General features: G+C 37.5%; 1 protein-coding gene across 4 annotated transcripts in view; it reads right to left on the bottom strand.

Moving 5' to 3' along the window:
• Positions 1 to 12641, bottom strand: part of Ero1L (endoplasmic reticulum oxidoreductin-1-like protein) — a 30834-nt gene that overhangs the window by 17342 nt on the left and 851 nt on the right. For 2 of the 4 annotated variants that reach the window (XM_076173416.1, XM_076173417.1), the window contains exons 2-5: positions 6978 to 7097; positions 6632 to 6715; positions 2191 to 2235; positions 103 to 236 (exon numbers count right to left, since the gene is read on the bottom strand). In XM_076173416.1, the coding sequence (XP_076029531.1) occupies positions 103 to 236; positions 2191 to 2235; positions 6632 to 6715; positions 6978 to 7097 (383 nt within the window). The remainder of the gene's footprint in view (positions 1 to 102; positions 237 to 2190; positions 2236 to 6631; positions 6716 to 6977; positions 7098 to 12641) is intronic. The other 2 variants (XM_076173418.1, XM_076173419.1) reach the window with 1 other exon arrangement.

Raw genomic sequence — 12641 nt, 5'->3', positions numbered from 1 at the left:
CATTTGCTGATGAGGTATGAAAGGGTGGTGACTACTTCGCTTATAAGGGGTAAAAAAGCCCTTAGTGTATAGCTAGACTGATACATAATCATAAAGACATACCTCAGGGTTGTGTTCAGATAGCCAAGTTCATTCTGCTTATCACAGTCTTCCTTATCTTCATCCCCTGTATTCTTTGGCTGAATGTAGGTGTATCCGTTGTTTGGAGGTGGTGTGCCTTTGATCCCCTCTGGGACCTGTAATATTACAGGGTGCTTTGCAATACAAGATTTCAATGACAATAATAAACAATTAAAAACAGAAGAAAGTTAAAAACAGAAGAAAAATACATAGAGGATCTATTTTTTCTTGACATGAGTGGACCAAACTTAATATGTAAACACTATACCACAATAAACAATATAGAAATCCTCAGTTATCATTACAATGATATTGAAGAATGTTAAAAAAAATGTTAACAGAACATTATACAAACCAAAAAAATAAAAAAAGCAGTAAACAAAACCACTCAAACTTAAAACATTAGTTAAAACTTGAACACAAAAAAACAACAAACTCAGCATTGCTTTAGGTAGTTCAGTATTCCATGGACCCAATCTATACAAAATAATTACTCCAATTCCCAACAAACTTGATGTCATATATTGACCTACAGATACCATGAATGAATCCCATTCACTGCCAAATTACTAGAGAATGTAAAAACTAAGAATGCAACTACATGTCACCATGTTGTTCTTAATGAGTCTGAACGATGACATATATTCCATTCAAATCAATCGAGATTGGGCCCACAGCCTGAAACTATAAAAACTAAAAAGAAGAAAAAATATATTTTTAAGTGCTGTCTCACCTTGTAAGAGGAGAGTCAAAACACACACACACTCTACACCTACTCAAATCCATTCATCATCCCTCTCATCTTAATACCTTGTACATGAAATGTCATCCCTGTCCTGCACACAAAGGTAATGCAACACGACACAACAAGACCCAACAGCTGTTGTTGGTTTACCCCCATTACTTACTGAGCTGACAAAAATATCCCTCTACATCTACTCTTCCATTTACTGTCACAAGGAACCTTACCTTCACCTTTTGAATTTACATTCAACCTGTCACCCTCACCACTCATTGTACAACTCACCTTACTTTTGCCAACATTTATATTTCAATTTCTCCTTGGACACATACATACATATACCAAGGCTTCTTCCCCCTTCCAAGGGAGGTAGCCAAAAAGGGAAAGGCATAAAAACACTCCCACCCATTTCATCCCTAAATACACTCCACACCCCTCCCACCCTTCCTCTCATCTGAGCACCTCCTGGATGACGGGTCATCCCTGCACCCTGCCCACTGCCCTGGGTCAGAAGCAGTGTCGCAAGACACAGTACATCCACAGCAAGGCCGCTTCATTTAATCGGCGACCCCCCCTCTCCGTCCCCCTTTGCATATAAGGAGAGGATGGGGAGAAATCCCTTCGGGCTGCGTCAAAATTTACTCACACATACTACCCCACCCCCCACCCCCCCGCCCATTCCTCCTCATGCAGTCACAACATCATCCATATACAACCATTCTCCACTCACCTCTGTCTTCCGTCCTCTCCCTTCCTTCCTCAACAGACATTCCCCTCTTCCCCAAAGCCCCCTTCACCCCATCCATCCACCTCATCCTAGGACGTCCCCTCATGTTCACTCCCTCCACATCTGCCTTCCATACCTCTTTTACTAGTCTTTCTTCACTCATTCTTTCCATGTGTCCAAACCATCCTAATATTCTTTCATCAACCCTCTCTCCCAAATCCTTTTTCACCCCTGTTCTCCTCCTCACCTCCTCATTTCTCACTCTATCTAGCCAAGTAGTCCTTGGACACAAACCTACAAATTCAGTCTCCTCAGAATCAACCACTAGTGCAGTCATCCACAAAAATAGGATACAGATTTATGAATACATAGAAAAAAAAATAATAATAATAATCTATGTGATAGGAAGATGGAAAACCAAATCAATTAACCTTTGCATACATCAATGGTGGGCAGGTCAGCCATTAATTTCAGAGGCTCAGATATATATGGCAACTGTGTCCATTATCCAAAAAATGCATGTTGGCTAATTTCTATCTTCAATTTGTGTACACTCCCCTTTTGAATATGCAGTAAAACCTTCTCTAACTTGTATACTTACATCTTGGATATCGGATAACCCAGATGCTTTCAGGGCTTCTGACACCTACACAGAAGATTTTTGGTCAGAATCTGATTGGCACTGATAAAACAATACTTACATATGTAGACGACATGCACAGTCTGCACATTCTCATAGTTCAACCAGCACCTCTTTGAGAGATAGACATATCATGCTTGCTTTCTCAACAATGTATGGTTTTATAAGTTTTTTTATTTACAAATGTTCTTATTAGTGATCTTGTTCATTCAGCACCGTAGCCTGGGATTACTTTCCACTGGGTCTTCTCCTACTATGTACTACTCACTGATGAGCACTATTTCATTCCATTCATTATTTCAGATAATTACGCATTACTAGATATCGTTTAACAATATCATAGCATGAATGCTGTCCTCCCACTTGCACACAGTTCAACTTGTACCTCTCTGACAGATAGACCCAATGTGCTTGCTCTCTGAACTATATGGTTTTATTAGTGTTTTTATTTATTCATCACCATATAGCTATTGAATACTTCATACTGGTTCTGATGCTACTATGTACTACTTGATGGCAAATAAAAGTTAATTACATCATTCATTTGAAAATTGCATTTAATTTTATATTGTTATGCATCATGAGGTAAACTTCTTTAATACTGTCTCAGGCAAGTAAAAGCAATGATTTTACTGAGGATGGGTGTATGCCAATGCAAGTTACAGAGCCATTAGAAGTCAATTCAGGAAAATGCAATGAAAACAGAGAAAAGAGAGACAGAGAGAAATGAAAGAAAAAGAAAGAAAAGGATAAAGAAAAAATGAGAAAACAAGAGAACGAAAAAGAGAAAGAAAAGAGAGAAAGAGAGAAAGAAAATGCATTTACTTAATTGTGGTATACAGAAAAAGAGCAATGCTCATTAAGCCCCATCTCCTATTCTATAATTTTCTAACATACCTAGACTCAAATTCTTGTACAGTTCCAACTTCATCTATATCCTTATTTTCCGATTATCATACTCAGAGTATGTGCATGTGTGTGTGTGCAATAGTGAAACTGCCGGAAAAGTTTTTGTCTTAAATTCACCAGATGGCAAGAGTTCCATAAACACAGACAGAAAGGTGCATCTTAAAAAGATGCTGTTTTATCACACACTTATCACGAAATTTATTTTCAAGTGCTCCTGAAAAGATGTGCAGTTTTATCATAACAGAATGCTTTACTTCCCACTTGTCCAAGCAATATAAAATAATGCATTGTGGTCTCTTCACTAGAGCATCTTAAAAAAGATGCTGTTTTATCACACACTTATAAAAATTATTTTCAAGTGCTCCTGAAAAGATGTGCAGTTTTATCATAACAGAATGCTTTACTTCCCACTTGTCCAAGCAGTATAAAATAATGCAATGAGGTATCTTCACTAGGGCAGCTTCTCTCCTATCTGTGAATAACAAGAAACTGCCTCCCAAACGTGGTAGATACGGAGGCTACACAATTGATTTTGTCAAGTCGTCCAAAACTTTAAAATGCAATCAACTTTGAAGCAAAACGGAAATGTATTTGAAGAAGGATCTTCATAAATAATGTATTTCAGAAATGCATACTGGGCTTAAGATCTCTCTGTCAACTTGCTGTATTACCTACACTTATTGAGGCCAGTACCCTAGCACCTGCCCACCCACCACGCCATATAATCAGTGACATAGAACCTAACCCAGGTGTATAATCATGTCCATTATGTACAAAACCTATAAACTTCTCACATTCCAGCACAAAAACACAAAACATGCAACTAATAAACATCAACAGATTCACAAAATAATGTATGGATCTGCTTCAATTCCAACATGAATAATATATATATATATATATATATATATATATATATATATATATATATATATATATATATATATATATATATATATATATATATATGCAGAGCCATTTCATTCACACAGCGATCATCCCTCCTTGACCCTTTATGCAGAAAAGAGAGAAGATGGGAAGAAATTCATCTGGGCTTTGGGTTGCATTACAATATCATCCATACACAACCATTCTCTATTTACACCCATCCCCTGCCTTCTCCCTTCCCTGCTAAACAGACATTCCCTCCTTGCTCAAAGCTCCTTTCACCCTATCCATCCATTTCAAAAGAACCTAACATGTGGAATAGTCTCAATCCAAACAAATAAAGAAAATTTATATATTAGAACAACTCCCCAACATAAACATATAAAATCCCAACAACCACCCCCACTATGCAACCTTCTCAATATAACCAAGAAGCAACATGCCTTGACAGTGTTCACACCTTCCCTCCAAATAAACATGGAAAGCTAAACATGACCTTCCTCCAGACCTCTTCCTAATTAAGGCAACCCATGAACTAAAAAACTTATATAATAGAGAATTACAAAAGAGCAAATCAGTAATACAATGAAACATAATTGAACTTGGAGAACTGCAACATGTATCAGTCTCAATCCATTGATACATTAGTTGAAGATATAGCAATAACCATTCAGAAGGCAAACAAGACATTTTTCAGGAGGTCATGTATCTATCTATATCGCAAAAGGTTTCTTTAGCCTTGCAAGGAAGGTAGCCAACCAGCAATACTTTCATTTATATCATTCACCTACTTCACATGTGATTTCCAGAACACAGCCCCAAAGTATCTCCTATGCATATGACCCAATGAGTGTCCAAGTATAACAACCAAAACTAGTGCTTGAGAATACCTAGGCTTATTAAGACATGCTAGATCAATGGCTTAGAAACATCAATAAATCAAATGGCCAAATCCTGCCTACAAATAAGAATAAGTTATTTACTTTGTTGATTTTCATTGTCAGATCTTTGAGAAGCAGGCTGAAGGTCACAGGAGGATCAAAAGTAAGGGGAGAAACATTGATGATTTAAGAGAATGAAAGAAAGAAAAACCAAGGAAAGTCAACCTTGTTTCTAGATGTCAGGCATCTCTACCTATTTCTCAACACTAGCATCGCATGGTAAAATGTTTATGTATTGTGCTGTAAGGGGAAAAAAGCCACTGGCATATGTATGCTGTATTATGATTTGCTTCAAAGAATTTTTTTTACTTCAAATACATCCAACATGCAGGTCTACTAGAGAAAAGAGCTTGCCCATGTGAAGTACCCTTAACAACATGTTCATATACTTGCTGATGAAGAAAGTAATGTGTCCACAATCGCTTCCTTGAGACTCTTTCATTAATCTTCTTCCTACTTTTCTTCTGATTATAAAGAAGATTGATCTATACATACAGTACCTTCAGGTAAAAGGTTTATCACAACTTAAACCCGAGATATGTGACAAAAGCAAAAACTCTTAACATGCAATGATAAAGGCAATGATCATCAGACAACATACAAGATGACTGAAGACCATTAATGGAGAGAAGAAAAAAAAATAAAATAAAAATAATAGTAAATAAATGCCTCCAATGGCAAAGGATCAGTTGCAATTAATTATATACAGTGGTATTATGATAAATACACAAGGAACAGTGAAAACATCAATGCAAAAATTTAGTTCTACTGAACAGATATCTAATTCTTTTTATCAAGTTTGTGTACTGTTGCGGTATTTGTGGTCTAACCAATATTCAATCAATGTCTTAAAGCTTGTGCAAATACATTTCTGAACATGCTATACTACTAAATGATTAAATACTACAAGAAAATCTCAAAGCTCCCACAATATCAACACTAATATTGCCTCAGTAAAACATAAGAAAAGGTATTCACTCTGACTGATAAATGAAATTTAAATATATACCTTTCTTATACACTAACTTGAAAAAGTGTATCATTCTACATTAGGAAAAAAAAAATATCACCAGCACCAATTTGCACCTATTCTAATTTTGCAAGATGAACAATAAGCCATACATACATATACACACATATATATACAGTAGAACCTTGATATTACGGAAATCAATTTAGTGGGAAAAGCTTTCTTCTAATGATTCACTAGATCTAGCAAAACCTTCCAGTAAGTTAAGCAATTTGTTTTGTTAAACAGGCATACAGGTAGCCATGTCCAGGTATATACAATATTATTACTATTTCAGGTATGTAGTATTCATGTGTAGCATAGGAATACTGTGTATCCTGTGTATTGTAAACTTATACAATATCAGAAAAATGTTGCAATAAACAGGATATATCACAGGTGCTTGATTTACCAGAAAATTTGATTTAATGTAAGAGGGGTCAGCTAAATTATTCTGTTATAGTTGTTAGTTATTAACTTCTTTTGTGAGTTCTCTAGCTTCTGGAAAGTAGATTTCTAGTGGAAGGAGTGGAAAACATGTAAACTTGATTTACTGTAATTTCCCTCCTTTATCCTATCCCTATGTTACAGCACTAGTCTCTGCTGGTATAACCCTACGGCTGGAGAAAATGTCTAATAGTGTTTACTACCTTACCTCTGTACAGGTTTGGACGCTACAGAATCTCATGGCACAGGCACTGTCATCATGCCAGAATGGACAGCCTCTTTGAAGATCAACCTGTAAATATTGAAACAGATCATAACACAGAAACATCCGAGTATAATACCCATGATTTACAGGACAGAAATGTCAACTGACTTGATTCTTTGCAACTTAATATCACATTATTAAATTCACATAATTATAGGAGTGACAGATTATCCTGTAGCCTACAACTTCATAAAGAGTGGTGACTATATATTGTGCATTATACTTTGTAGATACTATATAAAAAAATTCCTTCAAAATTAGTAGGCTCCAACTATACGACACTACTTACTTTCCAATAACGGAAATAAGACTTCTGCATCAAACTGTTGATACGAGGGTAGATCTTTAAGTTGTTGTAACCATCAATTGTTTCAACAGAACATGAGCAGTCATCAAGTGCACCCTTCAGCTGAAATGAACAGTAACAAAATATCATATACAGGTTCTAAACTATTAAATTGTATCACTTCATCATTATCATGCAGCTTTGTTTTGTTTATATCATGGTATAGGCTGGGTCTTAACACTGTAATCTAATGTAAATATATATAATTAGGCTTTTATTCCTGCAAGGGCCGGTGGCAAAATCAAAGCTTACCTGGACTTTTTGAGAGCAAAATATTTTAGAGGAAACCTCCAGTCCCCTCACTACTACACCCCAGTTCCCAGTTAGTCAATATTTTGTGGCACTCAGGGTCACATGATGACCATATTCCTACCCACTACCAGCCACACAGGAGCAGGAGAAAAGAAGAGGTGTGTCTTTGGAGTAGTATAGGAGATTCACCCGATATATGTATTTAATACAACTAGGGCCCTCACAAGGGGGGGGGGGCATATGCCCGGGGGTGGCACATTTAGGAGGGTGGCAATTCTAGTCTGGACATGCCACACACAAGACTGACAAAATAATTACAATGAAAAAAGGTCAGAGGAGCCCTGAATATTTTACCATAATAAACGAATTTTGCATGAGAATCAACAATATATAAAATATTTTCCCTTGTCCTTTCTGCAATAGGAACATTAAATAACATTTTTAAAATCTGTTTCATTATTTCGCAAGCCAATAGGTATAATAGGCAGTAAGGAATGGCGGAGATGGGAAGTGGTGATGGGGGAATGGGTCTTCACTGAGAACTTTGCCCTGGGGCAGTACTTAGGCATGTAATGGCTCTGAATACAACACAGACCCAATGTTTCTTCCCTGAGATATGGGAGTGTCCACGGAGCACTGCTAGTCACTGTAGGCTTCTTATCAGTGAAACTTAAGGTAAAAAATATGATAAAATCCCTGATGTCAAGCATAACAGACCCTCACCTTGCAAGAGTTATATCAGAACAGTTTCATGATGAGCTGCTCAATCAAAGTAAAGGTGGTGATCTTGTAGGCCTACCACACACAGGTACTTGTCATTAGTCCCACTAATCCTACTAGAATGAGGAATGAAGGTGCTCTTGAATCTTAATGGAACTCAGTAGATCAAACAGTCTTGGAAAAAATTCTTCTCCATCTCACCCTATAGTATACACCAACCAATCTTTTGAAACATGGGATGTAGCACTGACACAGAAATTAACCTCTTCAGTACAATTCATCACACTATTCCCATTATCAAATATAAAGTCACTGCTGTATTACTTGTTCTCTTTTACTCTGAGTAATAAAAAACACAGAAAACATTATCAAACAAGTTCACAGAATCTGGGGGCAACTCATATACAACTACACACACACGTGTATATATATCCATATATACATACATACATACATGGCATTCCTGAGGGAGACAGGACTGCTCAGCCACACAGTCAAGGGAATGACAACACCAACAACAACAAAAACAACAGATAAGACATGAGAACCACTTGCTCACTTTCTCAGGCATATTATAGCTTATCTTCCATTTGATATAACAACAAAGGCTTAGAAATTTACCACACAGACAGGCTTAGCAATCTTTACTTACACTCTGGAAAGATGAAGAGTGCAGGGTGATCTAATAAAAGTATTCAAATGGATCAAGGGCTCTAACACAGGTGATGCACGGAAGGTCATCATATTAATGGTAGGGCAGGACTCTTAGTATTGAATATAAATTGGACAAAATTACAATGGAAATAGTCAAAAACTGGTTCACCAACAGTGGGTAATGAGCAAAGAAATAATTGATTCTTAAGAGAAGATTAAATAACTTTATGAATAGGGATGACAGGTGGTAGGGGATATGGAACAGTTTAACTACATGAATTCACATGACCCAATTTATCTAAACACACAAACAGCAGACCTAACAACTTCAATTCTAGTAACCACTCCACCACACAACTTCCTCATCATAACCACCAAGCAACATAATAATGTGCTCAACCTCCCTTTAAACACAAACATGGGAAACCGAACAGGACCTCCCCTCATACCCCTTCCAAATAAAGATAACAAAATTAGAGGGAAAGATAAAACACACACACAAGAAAACCTACATCAACCACAAAAACACAAACTGACAATTACAGTAATAATAATTGTTACCTTGGCTCTCCCATAGATATCTCTGGGTAGAATTCCTGGATTCTTATTTGTGTGATACTAGTGTGGGATTGCTTTTGTCACTAGAAAGCAGTGGGAGAGGAGCACCCGCTAGTTGTCAGCTCCAGTGTTAAAAGGTGTATGAAACATCACTAAAGTCTAGAAACTGTCAAACCTCTTCAGGAAGGTGATGGGGTTGACAGGTTTTGAATCAAATGGGCAGCTCCATCAATGGTCCCATTGAAGATAGTCAAGAACCTGGAGACTTTTGCCATTGAACAGTTCCCATCCATACATGAAGTAGTAGATGAGACAGCAGTGACCATTCAAATGGCCAGCAAGAGATATTTCCTAAGAAGCAACAGAAAAAAATACAACTCAAACCACACACACAAGATAGCCACCCTCAAGGTGAAACAAAGTTAAAAACCCACAAAACAAGAAAAAGACCAATTACAACTAGACACTACAAAAACAACTAGACATTACACAACAAGAAAAAAGAAAACTATAAAAAAAAAAAAACACCCCTATCCATGAAGCAGTTGGAGTAATCCATGGAAAAATGCCATGAACACAATGGAAATGGACTGTCATCAACAAACACTTCTCCAAAAGTTTCAAAACCACAACTACGGAAATTAGGAAAGAATCAAGCTAGACACAAATGACAACCCTCTTCTTCAACCAAAATGTGGAAGGGACACTAAGTACAGCTTAGTAAAAAGAGAATGGAGTCCTCCCCCTCAGAATTCACCAGTAACCTTACCCACTCAGCTGGTGATATGAAAAGTCCCATATCAATATCAGCCTCCTTCCCAGAGAGACCAAATGGTAGGGCCAGCTGTTGTGAGGCTGCAGACTTCCAGTCAACAAAACTCAATGCAACAAGAGCTAAGATAAGAGGAACAATACATGAGCCTTGGCTGGGCCACTTCCCTTCTATGGGGGAAAGGGTCTTTAGGTATGAAGGTAGGTATGAAAGTAAAGGGAATAAGTAAAGCCATTGTTCTCCAGATCCTCACCTATATTTCACATTTCATTACCAAAATGAAGGAATATTCTAATTCAGTGGTTCTCAATCTTTTTCACTCCATTCTCAACATTCATGTGCTTCCCCTTCATTTTTCTCCTAAATCCTACACCACTATTCTTTCTAAATAAATAAATACATATATCAAGGGATTTTCCCCCCTTACAAGGGAGGTAGCCAAAGTCAAAAGGCATAATTCCACTCCCACCTATTTCATCGCCCACTCCACTCTCATTCACCACCCCTACCCTCTCTCTTCCTGGCTCCTCCTGGACAAAGGGGTCATCCCTGCATCTCACCCATTGCCCTGGGTCAGAAGCAATGTAGCAAGATGCAGCACATCCACAGCAAGGCCACTTCATTTAGTCGGTGACCCCCCACCCTCTCCATCCCCTCATGCAGAGAAAGAGAAGACAGGAAGAAATCCCTTCAGGCTGCATTAAATTATCATTTACACATAACCACTCCCTAAGCACCCATCCTCTACCAACTCCCTTCAATGCATCACAGAATCATCCATATACAACCATTCTCCACTCACCCCTATCTTCTGTCTTCTCCCTTCCTTCCTCAACAGACATCCCACTCTTTCTCAATGCCCTTTAACCCTTCCATCCATCTCATCTTCAGTTGTCCCATCATGTTCACTCCATCCACCTCTGCCTTCCACATTTCTTTCACTAATCTTTCTTCACTCATTCTTTCCATGTGTCCAAACCACTCCAACACTCTTTCATCAACCCTATCTCCCAACTCCTTTTCCACCCCCACTCCCCTCCTCATTTCTCACTCTATCCAGTCTAGTAACTCCTACCATACTTCTCAGACATTTCATCTCAAACACATTTAAACTCTTCTTCTCTTATGTTCCATGTTTCTGCCCCATACAGTGCTGTCAGCACAATCACCCCTTCATACAATCTCCTCTTAGTACCCATTCCCAAACATCTTTCTCATTACACTTTTTAATCCCCCAAGGCATTTACTTGCTTCTCTCAATCTACATTCTACCTCCACCTCCACTTCCCCCCTTTCCCGCCACATGTGCTCCCATGTATCTAAAGCTATCCACTTCCTCCAGCCTCTCCTATAAAATAAAATAATAATACAGAAACCCTTTGGTTTATTACAAAGTTGACGATCATAATTATCTTATATTTCTTCTGGCAGGACAGAGTGACTGATTTTTTTTTCAGGTTCCTCACATTATATAGACATATATAATTTTGAACAGGTTCCTCACATTATATAGACATATATAATTTTTAACAACAGGCCATAGCCCCCTTGAATTCTTGTCATGGTTCCTGTAAGCACCATAGCCCCCCCAGGTCAAGAACCCCTGTTCCGATTAGTCTTACAATCTTGTTTATATTCCTTAATTTTCCCGCTAGATGGTCTGAGAAAGGTAGCTTGTTGTCAAATATTATGCCTAATATCTTTTAAAAATATCTGTACATCGATCTGGATATTTTGTATGTATATTCCTCGATCATATTCCTTTCTAACTGCACTACTCTAAGAGGAAATTGAACAGCCATGTTTATCTCCACTAATATATATTGTTCAGCTCCTGCACCATTCTAGAATTTTCCTCACTACTAATTCTTCTAACTATCTTTGTCATCTGTAAATGCTATTGCCTCCTGTTACCAATAGCCTAGTCTGGATCATTAATAAAACACCAAAAGCATAAGACCAAGACCTGAATCCTAAGGAAAGTCACAGATCACCTTGTCTATTCTGCAACTTCCACATGAACCATCAACCTTTGCTTCCTACTTGGCTGCATTACCGTACATATATTGAAATACCTATTCAATGGAAATATATCAACCAATAAACAATACTTGTATACTTTTCTTACAAATATCAAGTTCTATTCTTGATGTATATCTTCATAAAAATTTAACATAGCTTAAACTTCATGAATCTATCAATACCATTATTTAGGTCAGTTGATGATTATTAGTGACTCTTCATTGTATGATGACTATTGGGAGAAATGCTGTTTTCACCACATGACTGTTTTTGGCAGAAAAAAGGCCAGTTGATGGTATGTTGATACATGAAAGATATAGGTACGGCAGCCATACTTCAAAAATTATGTTGTATTTGCTATTATGATCAGCTATTAACCTAACTTAATCTATCCTAAAATAACCTAACCAAACTTAACTTACCATACAGTTTACAATAATGTTCTTGTGAATAGGTCTGCACTACATTTTGCTCCTCTCTAAACAAAATAAATTTGGAATTAACTTTAAAATTCACCTAGAGCAGCTCAACAGCTTTGGCCACTTCGAACTTCTAGCTTGAAGTAAGCAGAAGTGTGCCTCGAAAATTTGGAGTACTGCTGTCGTTGATAAGTTATGCTAGGAAAAGTA

Source organism: Oratosquilla oratoria, chromosome 34, assembly GCF_046742065.1.
Source record: "Oratosquilla oratoria isolate Oo_2021 chromosome 34, ASM4674206v1, whole genome shotgun sequence".
NCBI lineage: Eukaryota > Metazoa > Arthropoda > Malacostraca > Stomatopoda > Squillidae > Oratosquilla > Oratosquilla oratoria.
The sequence above is the reverse complement of the archived record's forward strand: the minus strand, read 5'-3'. Positions and strand labels throughout refer to the sequence as shown.